Source organism: Canis lupus, chromosome 35 (assembly GCF_003254725.2).
Source record: "Canis lupus dingo isolate Sandy chromosome 35, ASM325472v2, whole genome shotgun sequence".
Lineage (NCBI taxonomy): Eukaryota > Metazoa > Chordata > Mammalia > Carnivora > Canidae > Canis > Canis lupus.
This window is the reverse complement of record NC_064277.1, coordinates 23,659,441-23,680,051: the sequence shown is the minus strand read 5'-3', so window position 1 is coordinate 23,680,051 and position 20,611 is coordinate 23,659,441. Positions and strand designations below refer to the sequence as shown.

General features: G+C 40.3%; 1 protein-coding gene across 5 annotated transcripts in view; it reads right to left on the bottom strand.

The window, feature by feature from the left end:
• CARMIL1 (capping protein regulator and myosin 1 linker 1) overlaps positions 1 to 20,611 on the bottom strand; it is a 311,565-nt gene that overhangs the window by 26,608 nt on the left and 264,346 nt on the right. For all 5 annotated transcript variants that reach the window (XM_025442784.3, XM_035710597.2, XM_025442806.3 and 2 more), the window contains exons 30-32: positions 14,061 to 14,127; positions 13,624 to 13,820; positions 1,795 to 1,907 (exon numbers count right to left, since the gene is read on the bottom strand). In XM_025442784.3, coding sequence (XP_025298569.1) covers positions 1,795 to 1,907; positions 13,624 to 13,820; positions 14,061 to 14,127 — 377 coding nt within the window. The remainder of the gene's footprint in view (positions 1 to 1,794; positions 1,908 to 13,623; positions 13,821 to 14,060; positions 14,128 to 20,611) is intronic.

Sequence of the window (20,611 nt, the reverse complement as noted above, 5' to 3'; positions counted from 1 at the left end):
GACAGTCTGTTTTTATATAACAAAATGAAATGAAAAAATGAACTTCTGGTAGATTCCATCATTATTTGATGAAAATTTACTTCTACTTCTCTTTGTGCTTCGAACATACTCCCAGAGCAGTATCTTTGCAAAAAGTAGATTTTATACCTTCTAAAATTTGCCCAACTTTCCTCCAGAGCCTGTTACAGAAAAAGGCATCATAAGGATGCAGGAAATCACACGGAGGCAGGTATAAATGGTTCAGATCAGATGTGCATACACCTCTCCACTAACGTACCGACTTCTGATGTTTAGGAGGAGGCGAGCCTGCAACGGTGTCTGAAGTTTGTAGGAATATAGGCCAAGACTGTCTCAATTCATTCAAGCAATTGTGACTAAAGGCAGACTATATATTACAATCTGTGCCAGACACACTCAAGTTATAACGAACAGTAAGACCTGGGGGTTGCTTCTGAAGAACAAACATTCTTGGGGGGAAAATGATTGGAGAGCAGATCATTAAAAGGGACTTTCCCATTTTGCTCTGGTTATGCTGGCATGTGGTGACTGCTTGAATCTTTTACACTGAGGACACATCCGTCCATTCCTCATACCATACAAAATGGGAAGAAATGCTCAAAGGATTATGTGTGCTCTAACAGATGGGAGCAGAAGATGAAAAAAAAAAAAAAAGGCTTTGAGTCAGCAGCAGAGAAAGAGCAATTAATTGGGGGTGAGGGTGGGGAAGGGGCAGTCACATGACAGCTTCAAAGAATAAATGACATTGAGGCTGGTTCTTGAAGAATGGGAGCATAGACTCTTTCCCTAGAATGCCAAGCTTCAAGGCCAGTGTCAAAGAAGACAAATAATTGGGTCCTGAAGCTCCTAACGTGCAGTTAGTTATACTGTTATGGATATAACAACCTCACTTATTTCTACCTCACCATCCTACAGAGGCAAGATAAGGCACGTCAATCTACAGAATGGACCAGTTTCTTTCCTACCTGAGCCCAGCCTGCCCAGTCTTCCACCATCGGCTTATCACTATGGTTTCAATTCACTGCTGAATTTGGTATCTCAAAGTGAAGAATACTTCACAAACACTTATCCACATTAAGAGTATATTTAGGGATAGATCTGCATTTAGTTGGGGATTAAATAACTTGGTACAAATCATGCTGAATGCTGGAAGTGTTCTGGGTTAAATAACTATTAACAGAAGTTCATAAAAGGATTATCTTTTAAGGTAACACCACTTAATAAGAAAATAAAACAATCTCATTTTGATGCTGTCTGTTGAAGCTGGGCCATTTAGCAGTCATATAGGGTCCCCACATACACCAAATTACTAGTGAGGAGAACTTAGAAATTAAGTCATGTCACCTGTCAAAGTTCACTGCCCTGGAATAGTCACCCAGATGTCAGTGGTAAAGCTCTAAAAAAATACCTTGATGTGTTCTGTGGTTTATGTCAGAATAGTACAATAGTTCTCAAACTTGAGCATGTCTCAGTGTAGCTTATCAAAGTACAGACTGCACGGCCCCACATCCAGTTTCTGATTCAGTGGGTCTGGGGAAGCAGCTTGAGAATTTGCATTTCTGGTAAGTTCCCAGTTGACCGTGAGATTGCTGGGCATGAGTTAACGTTTTGCGAGCCATCAGAACAGTAAATCCCAAGTAATATATAAAAATGAGATAAATAAGCCTTGGCACGGTAAGTTTAATTGCAACTTAGTAAACTTAAATGTGCATTAAGCAGTATTTTTTTTTTTTTTAGCATTAAGCAGTATTATGAGTGAAATGACTCTGAACTCACTTGGAATCCATTTTGGTCACCTTCTTGGTGAAAAATTCATCCACACCTTCATCCACTCTCCCCATAAGACTGTTCTGTTCACCATCTTGAGGGACTATGCTGGCAGCGCAGACCTGCAAGTCAAACATGCAAAGGTAACTCACAGGCAACTTCATTCCACCAAGGGTACGTCACATTCCAGGCATGGTGATAAAGGCATGGAAGGACAAGGCCTGTGTACTGGAAGGCAGGCCTGTGTACAACCATGACAATGGAAGAAAGAAACAAAAGCGAGGCCGTGTACTATAATACAAAGCCTAGTGGAGGCTTGGTGCTGCTGGGTATGTGGGAAGCCCCTCACCCTTCCAGGCTGTGAAGCGCCAAGTGCCCCTTGCAGGTGATGGTAAGGGAAAATGAAACACGTGCTAGATTCTGAGACTGGAGATAATTCCAGTGGCCAGAGGCCAATGTAGTGTGGGTGGGATTAACTGCTGAGTACAAATGCTGGCAGATGCTAATAGGGGCCACTCCAACCAAACCCCCTCCCTCACTTCCTTTCTTTCTGGGGGGCAAGAATCCTCACTTTGAGATATGAATACTTACTTGTTTAACCCACATACCACAATTCTATTTCCTTGCCTATGATGGGTGGGTATGGAATATGATATAATTCTGATCAGTGTGATATAAAGGAAATCTGCTAGGGGCTTATGAGCAGGTCGTTCCTGTAGAGGAAAGAATGTATTTTCCTGCATGGTTTAAGGGAGGATGTGACGTCTGAGCCACAGCAGCCATATGGGGTTCAAGAGAAGGCAAGCCTGAGGACAGAAGCCAATATGTGGAGGATGACAGAGGAGAGGGCAGAAAACACCTGGGTGCTTATGCTTTGCTGCTGAATAAGCCAGTCCTTTATTCTGAGACTTCTGGATTTTTTGGTAGGTGAGAAAAATTGGTATTTCTACTTAAGTCATTTTTAGTTTGTAACACTTGTTATCTCCAGCTGAACGAATACTTCCCAATAATACATGGACTTATGGTGAATAGCCTTGAATCTTATGGAATTTACTTTGTAGGTGAGAGCCCACAAAAGAGGGGCACGGCCCAACCTGAATTTTGTTCAGATGATTCTAGGGCAGCGTGAAGGATATACTAGAGAAGCCAGGGATTCTATGTAGGGGAAACTGTTCAAGAACACAAAAGAGAGATTCCTGTAATAGTCTAGTCTAATCTGGAGGAGATAAGGAGCAAATTTAGTACTGAAGATATGAGAATACAAAGAAAGGAGCTTGTCTCAGAGGAGGTTGAAGTTTCTATGCTAGGAGAATGGGAGCATGGTTCTAGGGAACATAGTTCAAAGACCAGATGTGGGAAAAGAAATGATGAGGCCAATTTTTGCCAAGCATTTGAGGTACTGTGGGAAACCCAAAGTCAGGCATCCAGCAGACACTTGAAAGCTTGTGTCTCAGGAGAGAAGTTATTCGGAAATCATTTACCAAGTTAGCATTTCTCTTTGAATGGACAACTCATAGTGAGCTCAGTCATGTGTCTGATTTGTGTCTGCAATGGTGTATTAAGTTAATATTTCACACCAACAGATTGTAGGCCCTTGAGAAAGAATGGGTATCTTGCTCATTCCTTAGGGCGCAAGGACAAATTCTCCTAAGGTTGAGATTATCTGATCTGAATGTCTTGCCAGACTGGGGGGCAAGTGGGGGATGGGGAGGTGGGGGTGGCTTTCTGTAATCTTGATTTGCAAGAGTCAAGTTGCCTAGGGGGGATCTTGGCTCATGTCCATGTCTGCTTATGCGCCAATTTAAAGATAAGGCCAATCATTTGCTTTAAGCAATCATCCACTTCACTCACTGGGAAATCTCCATTATGAAAATGAATTGAGTGTTTGAGTTCATGTTTGTGAACAGCTGAAAAGTGAGCAGCAGATAGCAGATGAAGACAAAAGAACCCTGTGAAGTGTGAATAACAACAACTATACTTCACATCTGAATGATGCTTTATATTGGAGCAAGGTTTTCCTATGTATTATAATAGAGCAGAGAATCAGCAAAGTTCTATAATTCAATTATGGGGAGAAAGCAGCTCTCTGAGTAACTTCTATCACAAAAGATACAGTAACACAGAACTTGCTTGTGTTAGCATTTCTCCTTTTGTAAAAGAACGGAGAATGGGGTCTCTACAGTAATCATGGCTCCTGGTGTTTGTGTAATGCCTGGTAGTTTATAGGAGTGTCTTGCACATTAGGATTTCATCTTCGCATCTACTCTTTACGCTGAAAAGGAAGGACAGTTTTGACTTAGTTTCTGGCTAGTCACAGATCAAACGGGGGCTCAGATGGTGGGGGACACCCTGACCAATGGATGAAGAGGGGCTAACACGGGGCTTCTTCCAGCACACTCATGGTTCCCTTTCGAGGCCCCCTTTCAAATTCTCCCTCCCATTTTGAGAAAAAAAAATTACTTTTGACTACCATAAATTTCTCCTGTAAGCCTTTTCCTTTCTTTCGAGATGGAATTCTGAGCTAACACAAAAAGCCTTCGGGGGTCAGGGAGAACGTCAGCGGGTTTCAGAGATGGAGGCACACAGGGCCCTGCAAAGCCATCTGCTTTCGCAGGATGGACCAGCTTTCAGGGCTCAACAGAGCTTGAGGCAAAGCCCTCAGTCCAAGCCTGTCCTCTTAGAAATGAAGACACTGGGCACAGAGGGGTGACGGCAAGTCCAGGTCACCAGGAAATCTTCGATGAGATGTGGTTTGAAATGCATCTGTTAGAACAGGAAGTGGAGGTGTCAGCAGCTTGTACAAAGAGCAGCAGAAAAACCAAACACAGAAACGAAACACAGTTTGTCGGAACAGTTCAAGGGTAAATACACACGCTATTTGGGCTCAATTTCTAGCAACAGGAAAGGAAAGGACATAGAGACATCAGAAGTTCTCCGAGTCCCATCTGACTGTGGTCTTTCTATCAAGGAGCATACGTTTCAGACTAAAAAGTGTGGCATCGTTATTCGAAAGAGAAAGCAGAAATCTCATCCCTGAGCTGGCTGGAACAGACTCCATCTGCATGCACAGAACGGCTCCTGCAAATAAAATAGGGCATCAGAATGGCTGTTGTCGGATTTCTAAGAAATCAAGAAGGTAGACTCGGCCCCTCTAGCGTATGAAAACATGCTAAAAGGATAATTTGTGAATGCCTAGAAGATAAGCCAGTGATTATGGAGGCTAATCCATCCTCCGTCAGGGTGATGAAGATGAATGCGCGAAGGAAACACAGTGTGTGGTGCACCTGGATTCTGACAAGGCGGCTGCCAAATCTCTCATAACGTCTCCACAGGCTGGAGGGAGAGAGATTGGCAGGAAGGAAGGACGATTAGTATTTTATTGGTAACTCTGAACACATACACCCAGAGAGTGCTAATTAGTGAGCTGAATAATCATGCAATCTTACACGCATACACAGTAAGAATCATGGAGAAGTGAGAGCTTAGCAATCAAGTTAGGAAATAAAGAACCCAAAGGACATAAAATGAAAGATTAGACAAAAATTAATGAATTTGAGAGGAGCAAGAAAACTAAAACCTATCTCTTCGAAAAAAGGACTAATAAAGGAAACAATCTTCTAAAATTAGGAGAGAGGCATTAAAGTCGATCAGAAATGGAAAAAATGGGACATAGCTATGGTTCAGGAGATTAAAAAGTTATAGGAATTCTATAAACAACTAAAGGAACAATGAGACGAAGTGGATGATATCCTAGAAAAATATTGAGGGCCAAAATGGTCTCAAGAAGAACTAGGTAGTCTGATTAGATCCGTAATAAAAGAAATAAAATCCCTAGAAGAGGAATCTACAAATCAGCCTCACCTGCACTCATACAACACATCAGGCCCAGAGGGCTTCCCTGGAGAGGAACAGGCAATCTCTATTATATACAAACTAGTCCAGAAAAGAGGAAATGAGAGCTGCCAAACTAATTTTATGAGAATAGTATAACTTTGAAACCCAAAGTAGATAGTGTAGACAAGAATAAGAAAAACTATTATATATGCACAAGAATTAAGACAATAAAACAAAAACCCTGGGGTGCCCGGGTGGCTCTGTGGGTGAAGTGCCTGCCTTCATCTCAGGTCATGATCTCAGGGTCCCAGGATTGAGCCCTACGTTGGGCTCCCTGCTCAGGGGGGAGTCTACTTCTCTTTCTGGCTCTGCTCCTCCCCATGCTCATGGTGCTCCCTCTCACTCTCTCTCAAATAAATAAATAAAATCTTTAAAATTCTAATAAAATATGGCAGACAAAGCCTAGCAGTATATTAAAACAAAGTAAAAATATACACCAGAACCTAATACAACACTGTATGTTAATTATACCACAATTTTTAAAAAGTGAGAGTATCATGAGTCTTATCAAGAAGGTATACCATTAGAAAGGTCTGTTATTGTGATTCACCACAATAGCAAGACAGAAGAGAAAAATAAATGATCAATTTCTAGAAATGCTGAAGAAAAAAAAATCAAATTAAATCACTATTCACTGAGAAAAAGATTAGCAAACTAGGAAGAAAACTTTAACAGTAACAGCAGAAACTGCTACATGCCTACCCAGTCTCCGTATCAAACTCTGACTTAGTTGGAGTATCCATCTGACCAAGTGAAACACATTATCTTCTCAGATGCTCTTGTACCTGGGGCTGGAAATATGGCTCATTTCTGGACAGTGACATGTAACAAGTATACTAGGATTCAGGGGTAAGTTCAAATATCCTGACTGGATGTAACCCCTTATTCTCTAAAATATGATTATAAATACAGAAGATTATAGGCCTTGCCTGAGAGTAAGACCAATACCAAGACCAAGACCACCCAGATGGTACAGGTATTAAAAAGTGAATACATCCACTCTTACCACTTTTACTCAACATAGTACTGGAAGACCTAGCCATAGCAATCAGACAAAAGAAAGAAATAAATGGCATCCAAATTGGAAAAGAAGTAAAACTTTCACTAACATGATACTACATATAGAAAAAACCCTAAAGATGCCACCAGAAACTACTAGTATTGATAAATGAATTCAGTAACGTCACAGGATACAAAATCAATAGACAGAAAAGCATTGCATTTCTATACTCTAATAATAAAGTAGCAAAAAAGAGAAATTAAGAAAATAGTTCCGTTTATAATTGCAATGAAAAGAATAAAATACCTAGGAATAAACTTAACCAAGGAGGTGAAAGATCTAAACTCTGAAAACTATTTAACACTGGTGAAAGAAACTGGAGATGATACAAACAAATGGAAAGATATTCCATGCTCATGGACCGGAGAAACAAATATTTTTAAAATGTCTATACTACCCAAAGCAATCTACATATTTAATGCAATTCCTATCAAAATACCAGTATCATTTTTCACAGAATGAGAATAAATAATCCCCGAATTTGTATGAAACCAGAAAAGACCCCTTGTAGCCAAAGCAATCTTCAGAAAGAAGAACAAAACTGGAGATATCACTTTCCCAGATTTCAAGATACACTTTAAAGCTATAGTCATCAAAACAGCATGTTACTGGCATAACAACAGATACATAGATCACTGAAACAGAATAGAGAGCCAGAAATAAACCCATGATTCTATGGTCAATTAATCTTCAACAAAGGAGGTAAAAATATGCAACAGGAAAAAAACAGTCTCTTCAACAAATTTTGGGAAAACTGGACAGCTACACGCAAAAGAATGAAACTGGACCACTTTCTTATACCACACATACAAGTAAACTCAAAATGTATCAAGGACCTAAATGTGAGACTTGAAACCATAAAAATCCTAGAAGAGAGGAAAGACAACAATTTCTATGACATTGGTGATAGCATTTTCTAGATATGACTTCTGAGGCATGAGAAACAAAAGCATCAAAACAGAAAGCTTCTGCACAGCAAAGGAAACAATCAACAAAACTAAAAGGCAACCTACGGAATGGGAGAAGATATTTGCAAATGACAAATCTGATAAAGGTTTAATATCCAAAATAGATTAAAAAAAAAAGAAAAACTTCTACAAGTCAACACAGAAAAAACAAACAATCTAGAAGAAGAGACATGTCTCCAAAGAAGATATTCAAATGGCCAGCAGACACATGAAAAGATGCTCAACATCACTCATCATCAGGGAAATAAAAATCAAAACCAGGTTATCACCTTACACTTGTCAGAATAGTTAAAAATCAGAAACACAAGAAGCAACAAGTGTTGACAAGGATGTGGGGGAAAAAGGAACTCTTGTGTGCTGTTGGTGGGAATGCAAACTGGTACAGCCACTGTGGCAAATAGTATGGAGGTTCCTCAAGAAGTTAAAAAAAAATTACCACATAATCCAGTAATTCCATTATTGGGTTTTTTGTCCAAAGAAAATGAATTGGCTTTTGTCCAATTCAAAAAGATGTATGCACCCCTATGTATATACCAGCATTATTTACAATAGCCTAGATATGTAAACAACCCAAGTGTTCACTGATGGACAGACAGGAATGGGATATTACTCAGCCATTAAAAAGAATGAAATTGTGCCATTTGCAATGACATGGATGGAGCTAGAGTGTACTGGGGTAAGTGAAACAAGTCAGTCCAAGAAGACAAATACCATATGATTTCACCCATATGTAGAATTTAAGAAACAACACAAATGAACAAAGAAAAAAAGACACAAACCAAAAAACAGACTCTTAACTATGGAGAACAAACTGATGGTTCCCAGAGAGAGGTGGATGGCGGGATGAGGGAAACAGGTGAAAGGGATTAAGAGTACATTTATCACGATGGGCCCTAAGTAATGTATAGAATTGCTGAATCACTATACTGTACACCTGAAACATAATACGGTATGTTAACTCTACTGGAATTAGTTTAGTTTTGTTTTGTTTTGTTTTGTGAATACTATCTGTGGATGAATAAATAGAAGTGTAGTAGTTAGAAGGAAGGAGGTGATATGATCCTGCAACTTATTCAGAAAAGAGTAACAAAAACATAAATGGACTACAGATAGTGTCATATGAGGAACAACAAAAAAAAGCTGAGGACATTTAAATCGGCGAAGGAAAGACATATTAATAACCCATATAATCTGTAAGTCTGCTAAGTCTCCTTAAAAGACATGTGTCACACCACATATAAGAACAAGATGGCCAGGTTATAATTATAAAGGCAGATTTCAGCAACATATAAAAAATAATAAGCTAACTACTGGAGCTTCTAGGAAATGGCTGCTTCTGAGAGGTCGCTAGAGGCAGAATGGTCAACTACTCTGGCTGCCTAGAGATCTTTAAGTCCTTGATGAGGAACCGGACAAGATGACACTGGCAACTCCTAGCCTGGTGATATCATGATTTGAAGCAAATGGGAGACAGCTGATTACCCAGAATTTAATGTTTTCATTACAGTTGGTTTGTTTCATCACTGGGGCCAAGTTGTGTAGGGCCATGCCAGAAACTGTGGCATAGTAACGCTGACAGACCGTGTAGAGCAAAGCCACTGTATGATATGTAATTGTAATTCAGAGGATGATTGTAGGCAGATGAATTACTTGCCCTGAGCTTCATATTCCCTTGAACAATGAGTCAATAGTCTGTAAAACTCCTTCCAGTGGAGATGAGTCTAGTTAGTGGCCATCAGAACCAGAACTGGGCAGGTTTCCTGAATCTCACTCCAATATTCTTTCATTCTTCAATGCAGATGCATCTTCCTTTAGAGAAAACTTTTTCCCTATGGTTACACCAGGTGAAGGCAGCAGAAGCAGTAGCTAGCTGGCAGCGGAGGGGTAGGAAGACTGGGTGGGCACTCCTGCTACACCTGCCTGCTGGGCGTCATAGTTAGAATGTGTCTGTTGGGTTCACTTGCAGGCAGGCAGCCACTCTGCCAAGCTCTGGCTAATGGTGTCACTTTCAGACCTGGTCCATCAAACCTGGGTGTGACCCTGATCGCGTCACGTCACCCTCTTAGCTGACTGGATGGGAATCCAAGGACCAAAGAGCAGATGAAAGCAGCCTGGGTCTCTGAATGACCATCGTGGGGTCCTCAACCAGGCATACCCACAGTGGACCATGATGTGAGTGAGACACATTCCAAAATATTAGAGACCTGGCATTACTATCCGCTCCTGCCACACACACATTTCTCTCTGTCACCTGCTGTACTCATTCTACTGGTGCATTTTGGTGCCTTTGAAAATAGCACTGCCATTTTTTATTTACCCACGTGAAGCTCTCGTCTCCAAAGCAGACATTCTAAAAGTCATTTCTACTAAGAAAATAATTTTTGAATACAAATTTTTATAAAATAGTTGGGCTTGCTCCTTAATAAACATGAGTAAAACTCCCCCACATTAGAGTAGCAAAGGGTGATATGAATCCATTTCTCGGGATTTTTTCTCTTCCTCCTCCATTTCAGTGTCAGGGACACAGGGAAAAGCAAATATTAATATAGTAAATAGAGTTAATACTAATAAAATGGAAATAGTAACTTTGAGGAACAATGTTTACATTTAATAAGATTGTATATGTTTATTCCATTTATTTGTCATGATGACTCAATGATGTGGGCAGTGTAAGGATTTTGGAAGCAGGCTGGCTCAGGTTCAGAAAGATCCCATGTCCAGACACACACTGCCAGGGAAAGGGGGAACCTGCCAGCTGAATCTCACGTCCTCTCACTACTGTGCTCCAAGATTAAATTTTACAGACTAATCAGCCATAATATAGTGTTTAAGAATTCATATATATATATATATATGAATGAAATAAAGGAAGAAACTGGTATACTTTATCTCTAGTTATTAAAAATAATTTTTTTTAGAGAGGTTCAGTAAAGACTTGAAACATATAGGTAAAATATCTAGATCAATTATTCATAAGATGTCAGTGTAGAAGGATTGTATTTGACCAGAAGATTACATTTCTACTTAGCTTCCTTTTTTAAAATAGTTATTTACTCTTCATATTTACATAGATATTTGTATATTTTTGGCACAAGAGTCAAGTTACTAGTATTTTTTTGGTCCAGGAAAAACTGACATGTTGGCATTTAGTTTAGCCTTGTGTGCCATAAGAAGTGAATATTTGGCCTTTGTCCTGGCTCGTGATAATTTCTAAAACCTTGAAATTCCCTGAGTGAGAGAGCTAATAGGAACATCTTTTGCTATTTATAACGAGCCCCTTGCAATCATTCCGAGTTTATGATAAAGCAGGTGAGTCTTGGTGGGCCTCCAGGCAGCTTCAGGATAAGGGCTAGTCATCAGAGAAACCAACCACATTAGAGGAGGGCTGTACCTTTCACCCCCATCCCTGGCCCTGGGAAGGAATAGGACCTGGTGACAGAGCTAGTCACCAATGACCACTTGATTGATCATGCTTACTTAACAGAACCTCCATGAAAGTGATGGGCTTTGGAGAGCCTCGAGGTTTGGCAAACCCATGGAGGTATAGGGAGGGTGGCTCACCCAGAGAGGGGCGTGGAAGCTCCCAGCCCTTCCTCTTCCTCCCTTACCTCACTCCGCACATCTCATCCAACTGGCTGTTCCTGAGGTATATCCTTTACAAAAAACCAATAATAACATGTAAAGTGTCTTGGGTTCTGTGAGCCATTTGAGCAAATTATCATACCTAAGGAGAGGGTTGTGGGAACCTCCCTTGGATTTATAGCCAGTTGGTCAGAATACAGTGGACACCCTGGGACTGGTGTCTGAAGTGGGGGTGCCCCTGAGCCCTAAAACGTGGGGTCTGTGTTATCTCCAGGTGGTGTCAGGTGAACTGAATGGGAGGACACTCAGTTGGTGTCCAGAGTTGAAGCATTAGTTGGTGTGTGTGTTGTGGGGGGCAGGGAGCACCCACATATTTGTCAGAAATGGTAAAGTAAAAAGGAAAAAATAAATAGCCACACCTTGGCTTTGAGCATTCTGATACTTAGAAAAGCTCAGTAGGGGAATCAGAAGCCAAGAGCAAGCTCTAGAAAAGTTAAAATAGACTTAGGATAGATAGAGTCTACTCAATCCTAGCAAAACAAAAACAAGACAATATTAAAAGATTATTGCTACTAAATACTAGTGAGAGAGATAAACAATAATCCCCTCATTCTCAGCTGAAAATGTGGCCACTTCACTCAGAGTGGAGAAAGTACTTTGAAAATTGCAAGCAGGGGCATCTGGGTGGCTCTGTTGGTCAAGCATCTGTCTTTAGCTCAGGTCATGATCCTGGGGTCCTGGGTTGGAGCCCCAAGCCAGGCTCCCTGCTCAGTGGAGAGCCTACTTTTCCCTTTCCCTCTGACACTCCCCCTGCTTGTGCTCTCTGTCAAATGAATAAATAAAATCTTAAAAAAAGAAAGAAAATCACAAGTATTGTGAAATCATAAAATAGTACATTTTTCACTATGAGCCCAAAGGAAAGCAAGCTATGCCATGTTTCTCAGTCCACTCCCCACCTGGAAAGAAGCCAGATCTATTTGGAGCCATGACCATAATCCACAGTTTTAGGACACAGCCTTATGCTACCAGGAGTGTCCCTCAGATGGAACAGCCAGGTGTGAGGGTAACCTGTGAGCCCCGGCTTTGCTGTAGTCAAAGTTCAGATCTCTCCAGCATACACCTCGTACATTCCTCCACCAGGACTCTGTCTCAGCTTTCTTTCCTTCCCTTCTCTTCTTGGTTTTTAAATTATGTTCACAACTTTCTCTTTCCATGGGTCACTGGCTTAACTGAGAGGAAACTTAAATCATCATTTCATGTACAAGTTACACTGCTAATGACTCTCCACATGGAAAGAGCCAAAGAGGAGCCATTTAATCAGTAACCATCTAGAATCTATTGTGGGAGGTCATCTTCTTCACTATCTAAAAAGGCCTTTTCCTTATTTAAAAAAAAAGTTTATTCTTTTAAGAATGCATAATAGTGTATGAAAATGTTAAAATCAAGTAAATCAAAAACCAATGCACTGAAATTTTTTTTGAATGTGTCAAGCTATTCAGATACAAATGAGAGAAAGAAAGTAAACACAACTAGCCTGAGCTGGTGTGAATAAATGACTGACCAGTCAGATAATTATTGTGACCTTCATTTGCTTATGTCTCCAGCCATCCACATATCATCCAATAAGTACTGTTGAGCATCTACTATATTCTAAAACCATAATGTGCATTGAGCATAAATCCAAGGATAATAAGCCACATGCCTTCCTACATGGAGCTTACAGAGAAAAGAGAGTGCTTAGAGAACACTATGATGAGAGTTATAAATGCAGCTGTAACAGCAGCTATGAGCAGCAGGCATTAGAGAAGCTGTGGCCTCCAAGGAGGGTTGTTCAGGGTGTGCACTGTGCACAACCAATCTGCTAGAATGACCTCCCCTGCAGTCATGCAAGCACAGTCTTATGCGGGCACAGAGGTGGAGACAGGGAGGGCCTCCTGGGCCTGAGAACCACCCAGGACCTGGTGGCAGCCTCGGGAGGCAGGGGTGGGCACCCCGGGGCATGCGCAAGCCACCTTTAATTGCAAACAAAGGCTTTGGTACGTATTTCCATCGTTTCACACTCAAGACATTACAAACCCTACAGGCCGTAGCCCATTTATCTCACCAGGTGACTGCTATTTTTCTAAGGGCGTCCTCCAAGGGCGCTTCAGCTCTGGAGAGTTGGAAACTTGACAGCACCGTCTTTTCAAAACTCCGTGGGCACCACACGGAGATGTTGGGCTTGACCAGCCCGCTGGAGGGCCCGCCGCGCTCCCTGGGCTGCGAGCCCGCACGGTGCAGGGTGCTCGGGCACCTCTGTAGCCCCCCGGCCGGAGGGGCCCCCAGCCCACCTACCGCCGCCTGCGTGGGCTGCTGCTTCTTATTCCGTTTTGGCCGCAGCTTGGTAAAGTGCTCCAGCTTCTTCCCCTCCTCAGAGGGCAGCTCAGAGATAAACCCTGAGCTCCGTTTCTCTTGCCGGCCGGATGGGAAAGGCGGGTCTTCGATGTGAATCGGCACCTCCTCCAGTGCTTTATCCAGGTCAAACTCCATCTCTAAAATAAAGCAGAGCCCCCAGAAGCTTATTGGTACACACGGATGAGAGAATCCCATCGAGGAATTCTTTTTTAGGAATTCTATCATGGAAGAGCAAACACGTGTTCACAAATCCCTGAACTCTCCTTGTCCATAGTTACTCATGCAGAAGCATCCCTGGGAAGCATCCCTGGTCTGAGGTCCCTGCTAGGGGTGTTTCATGGTTACCAGGAAATGCCAGGCATCCCAAAAGAACTCACCGAAGGCTCTGGAAACGGGCCGTAGCATCCGGCTATGGATACTCTTCCTTTTGGACTTAGGAGTCATCTAGCAATGAAATAAAGAAAGCACTTAGGTATTCAGGGAAAACTTGCCTTTCAAACTTCAGAAACATTTCTGGGTGGGTGAGGGGGAGAAACATCTGAGATCAAATGTTTACACTCTGTTTCGCTTCTTTAGAAAGGTTGAGGGTCACACCTGACAGCCTGACTGAACCCACACATTTCTAAATGTTTACAGTGTTCTCAACTGATAACAGCCCTCTGCATTCTTCTTGGTTCCAGCCCTCATCAGTTACAGTCTATTTATATGGTGGAAAAGAACAATGAATGATACAGAATATAATTCCAAGCTGCACATAGGGATATTAAAATGGATATAAAAAAACAGGTTAAATGATTGTAAACATTAGTTGCTAAAAATTGAAATTGCAACTATTCACTACTCATTACCAGGAGGAGCATCAGAACATCCATGCAAGGCAACACCCCACTCTTGATCCCTTTAATGAGTTAAGTACTGTGTTTCATTTCACACTTCTGCCAGAGATTTTGATCTTTACATTAGGGGCAGAGGCTAACTAGGAAAAAGTTGCCATAATTTAGAAGTTCGTATATGCCATCACTTCTTGGTAAGTCTTCCAACCTGTTAGCCTTTTAAATGAGACCCAAACACAAACCACCAAAGCATAAGCATTGGTGCCAACTACTGATTATGTAAAACCAAACCTAAGCAAGGGATTAGCTTCTCCTGTAATAGGACCACATGTGTGAAAGTGGGAGGTGGCCTTCCTTGGTCAATCACCTAGCAAAACAAATTTGAAGGAAGAAACTGAGTCATAAAGATGACAACAGCTCCCATTCAAGCTGACATTAGGAGTAGCACCAGGGACAGACTCATCAGGAGTGCGGCCCAGTGTCCCTCCCAATCACACCCTTTGTAATCAACATACACATGAATGGATCTTAGGGATCTTTTAATTGGTTTGATATTGAAACTAGTATTTGTGTAAACTAAGAGATAACAGAATTTACTTTATAGTCTTTCATTAATAGGGTGTCAGATAAGGCTTTCTCAAAAAACATCCACAAGGTTGACAAACTCTCTTTGGTTCAAGGACTGAACCGATTCATACTGACTTTTAAAGCAAACAATTTTACAGTTCTAACAATTTTATGTCAGTTTTAATAACAATATCCTTTTGCTACTACTTATTATTGAGAGAAGAGGGAGAGAAAAGGTGAGTGATTATATTTCAATCCAGACTGGTCTTCCTGAAATACACAATGAAAGTTTGCTCATTTGGTTCTTTCAAGGTTTGGTTAAAAGCAGACCATCTGGGGCACCTGAGTGGCTCAATTGGTTAAGCATCTGCCTTCAACTCAGATCATAATCTCAGGGTCCTGGGATAGAGTTCCCTGCTCACTGGGAGTCTGCTTTTCCCTCTCCCTCTGCCTGCCCCTCCCCCTGCAGGCATTTGCTCTGTCAAATAAGTAAAATCTTAAAAAAAAAACAAAAAACAAAATAAAACAAAACAAAGAAACCTGACAATCTGAGGGATATGTATTTGTAAAGCAACAGGCTTTGTGGGTTCAGTAAAAACACAATCAATCCAATGAAATTGGAAAGGGATCCACTCTCTGGTTGTTCTCCCCCAAAACTGGCCTTGCAATTGACTGAACAAGGTAGTGTACTGATGGGTCTATTCATAAGTGAAACCTCTAAAAAGAATTAATTTTCAGGAGACACAAACTCCCAAAATATAGTCTTTAGCATTCCATCCACTTTGTGTACAACCATGATAAATAAAAGGATCAAGCAGTAGCTTGGGATATAATTTCCAGCCAATTCATTAAGACAGCCACAAATAAATAAGAAGTTTTAAAATGCATGCAATGAGGATGTCTTCCAACATTTTTTCCTGTGACTCTTGATTAGATTTTATGGAAAGAGTGTTCATGGGAAAAAATAATTTGGTTCAAGTTTCCCTATATACCCTTTCTAACAGATACCAAATGTATGTAAAACATATGATTATGACATTTCAAATATATTACAATTCTAAATGAGGTAAAATATATATACATATAATTACATATAAAATACATAAATATGTAACATTTATAAACAATATAAAAATAGAGAGAAAGACATTTACAAACTGATGCCTATCTGTAAATAGGTGATTCAGTTTAACCTAATTTTATAAGAGGAATGTACAAAAATCATCAGAATTTTTGATGGCTGACATCAATCAAAGGGGAATTAGTTGGCTCTTGATTTTCTAATGCTTTAATGCTTTCCTTCATTTCATATGCTCTGTACAAGTGCAAATACCTCCTAATTGCATTTCACATAAAACTCTTCCACTGGGGATCCCTGGGTGGCGCAGCGGTTTAGCGCCTGCCTTTGGCCCAGGGCGCGATCCTGGAGACCCGGGATCGAATCCCACGTCAGGCTCCCGGTGCATGGAGCCTGCTTCTCCCTCTGCCTATGTCTCTGCCTCTCTCTCTCTCTCTCTCTGTGACTATCATAAAAAAAAAAAAAAAAAAATCAAATATTTAAAAAAAAAAACAAAAACTCTTCCACTGTATGTGATATTTGTTAGTTTTGAGTTTTTGACATTTGGACAGGGACAACAGACTTTCGCTAAAACAGGCAGGACTCAAAAGCAGACTAGTTTCTACAGTTGGTATTAAGAATGCAACCCAATTTTAGACATTTCTTCTGATGCATGAATGGTTTCATGATCTCTTTCTTACAGTTTAACGATGGAGAGGGAGAAAAAAGTGAATTTTATTTCTCTCGTATTTTTCTTTCCTTTCTTTCAAACTTTTTCTTCCTTAACCGTTTTACAGGGAAAGAAAAAAGGAAAAAAACTTGTTCACAGGATGCCTGGGATCCACTCTCTGGCTCAGTGGTTGAGCATCTGCCTTTGGCTCAGGCCATGATCCTGGGGTCCTGGGATCGAGTTCTGCATCAGGCTCCCCACAGGGAGCCTGCTTCTCCCTCTGCTGTGTCATTCCTGTGTGTCTCCCCTGAATAAATAAAATCTTAAAAAACAAAACAAAACAAAACAAAACAAAAAAACTTGCTCACTCTTTACTGGCTTACTCCTATGATCCCATTACATATAAATCTAAAGCAAGATGAAATATGACAGTGAGCTATGATTACCTATCCAAATATATATTTAGGAACAAATATTCTACATTTCCCTAGAAATCTGGTTTATATGCCAGGTTGGTCCTGCCAACCTCTTCTCATACCTGTTGATTAGATAAGTTGCAACCTGAGGGAAAAAAAAAAATCTAGTTTACCATCATCTTTAAAACTGTCAACAATCTTGTATCAAAATAAAGGGGTTGATTTTCTCAGACTGTTTCTTAGTCTTCATTTCCTGCCCTGGATATTTGTCAGTGAGTATTTACTGAGAGGAGAAATCACGAAGTGCCCCTCAGATGAAGAGAGTCAGCATCCGATGCAGAAGAGGTACACACACCAATGCACTCTTCACAGGTCAATTCATGGTTAACACTGTCCACTATTATTTTAGGTCTAGACAAAATTACTTTATCGTTCAAAATACATTTTGTTTTAAGTTATTTTCAATATTCACATACTCAGGAAATATGAGGAATAGTGTGTCAGATCTTTTAAAAATAACTTTAGAAGGAAAACTCTAAATGCAAGACTTTTTTCTCATCCTGACATCACAAAGCATCAATAAATCACCACCATGGCAGAGTGCAGATGAAACGCATGTCCCTATTCTCTAGGAATCTAAAATGTCCATTTTGCTTAGAAATCTTACTCATTTAATCCTATTTTTATAATGGAATTATAACCATTACTTTTCCACAAGTTATAGACTTACATTGGAACCTGACAAATATCACATTTTTTTCCTGTTAAACTCACTTTTAACATGTAATTCCTAGACATCCCTTTTTTTTTTAATGAGTTAAATTGGTTTTATCACCACAAAAACAGGATGGAGAAGTTGCCTTGTTCATTTTATCAAGTTCGTGCAAAGAATAATAACATTCTCGCTCCGAGCTCTAGAATCCCTAATGTTCTTTTCCATGAGGTTAAAACAAACAAACAAACCAAAACAAAAACATGGTTGGTTAAAAAAAAAAACAAAACAGTTGGGAAATGGATTGGGAAAATTCTTCTAATACAAGAAGCAAATCCTGATGCCAATTTTCTACAGTCCTGAGAAGCATGAACCAGGAAAAAAAAAAAATCTGGACATTTAAGTAATCACACTTTTTATTTTATTTTATTTTTTTCATGAAGGGAAATGAAGGGAAAAACCACTTTTCCTCTCTTGAAGGGTTGGTACCCTCTTCATCAACACTCTGCTTGCTTTTAGGCACAGCAAGGATACTTTAAATTCATTGCCTGTTTTGCTAGCTGAACCATCTTGTAAAATCCAATCTTGTCTCAAGTTGCTGCCTGTTTCATGCGGGATCCACAGACAGATGACGACACCAAGTCTACGGGGAGACTAGCCAGGCAGCACACAAGCAGATGGAGCATGAGAATGTAAACTAGTACAGCCAGAAACTGCAGAGCCACCAAAAAATACTTACACTTGTACAGCAGAGAGTCTCCATGCAGCAAAAAGGAAGGAAAAAAATATGAATGGAAGAGAGATAAAGCAACAGCATTACAAGAAAAGGGGAGGGAGAGACATGGTTCACAAGCAGAAAAGCTCCATAAAAAGCCTCCATAGCAGAGGAAATAAGAAGGGGCCAAAAAAAATATTATTGGCTTAACACAGCCAATCTAGCTTTTTATAAGCAGAAGCACAATTATAGCTTGAAAATAGCAGAAACTCATAGACCTGTTACCTCTTCTGTTAAGAGCATACAGAATGCCATCTACAAATCCCATGAGATACTGACCCCACTTGGGGAATGAAGACATCACCAGCCCCGAAGCACATTGCAGACAGAACACTAGGCAGACATTGGACAACCCCATGCAGGTTTTGGTTCTTGGGCCAAACTGATGGTCTCAGCAACAATGTGGTAAAGGTGTATCTCCAGCCATGTAGAAGCATTTCCTCTGGGGGGCTTTCTGTATTATCCTATGCTCCCCAATGCACTTTAGGATGAAGTAGCTTTGAATTTTCTTTCTCCTTCTGTTGCCAAAGCTTTTCAGGAAAGGAGTTGATGCCAGGTTCTAAAACAGTTACCTATGCACAGTGTTATCAAGGCCAATGATACCTTATACCTTATATTTTACTTTAAATTTCTAATGAAATAATTTTTTAAATCTCACTGATCATCAACAGTTGTTAGATCATCTTCTTAATGTCATGAAAATTTATAAAAGAGTTTAAAAAAACATAACAACAAAAAAAAGTTCAGCTATTGAACGTCAGGTTTTGTGAAAGCAAAGTATTGAGGGGTAGGGGAGTTGGGGGTATCTTTTCCAAATTTCCTGAAAACACACCCTGACGAAAGCTACCTCCTCCATCTAACTGGGCTCTTTTTTTCAAATTTCTGATTGTTTCTGTGCCAATTTTTCTCAATACACAACACAATGAAATAATGGGTCCAATCTGGGAATATGAACAGTCTGGGTCTCTTTAGAAAAAAGGTGGCACAGGGGGACCTGGGTGGTTCAGTTAGTTGAGCATCTGACTTTGGCTCAGGTCATGATCTCAGGATCCTGGGATGGAGCCCTGCTTTGTGCTCTGTGCTCAGTGGGGTGTTTGCTTGGGATTCCCTCTCTTCTTCTCCCTCTGACCTTCTCCTATTCACATGTGCATGCTCTCTAAATTCATACATACATACAATCTTAAAAAAAAAAAACAGGTGGCACACCAGTCAAAGGCATTCCCCACAGCCATCACCAACATCACCGTTATCATTAGCATATTATCTGCTTATCAGGAAAGCTTCCATCAGCAATGTGCCAAAAAAGTCTCAGTCTCCAGACTAATTTCATACTTTATTAGGTAATTTTCTTCAAATAGATCTCATTTTAGGATTCAGTAAATTAGATTGAAAACAGCCTTGCTAGATAAAGGAGAAAAAGTAAAAATACATTTTTAAATATTCCTGAATTGCCTGAAATAAAGACTCCTGCTTCCCCTTTTAAATCCACATCCTCTTGAAAGTTTCCTTAAGGATATGATTATGGATACGTACACGAGTGAGTTACAGCTGGTGGTTAAGTCTCATGGATAATCTTAGACTTCCCTTCTTTTTATGAAAGGTTAGTTCAACAAGACAAGTGCTCTGTCCCAATTATCCACCTAAAGATCATTATATGTGAAGGTGAGGGACCTTTCAATTGGTTCAACTCCTAGAATGACAGGCAAGCCAAAAAAAAAAAAAAAAAAAAAAAATTCCTATGAAGAGGGAAACCATGGCAACAGATGACTCAACTTTTCAATGGAAAGAAGATCATTAGTTCATTCCTCTGCTCCTTTGGCACACTTTTTGCAACTCAGTTAACTATATTGACTAACTACTCCCACTAGGACAAGAGGAGGACCAGTGAGTGTTAAGAG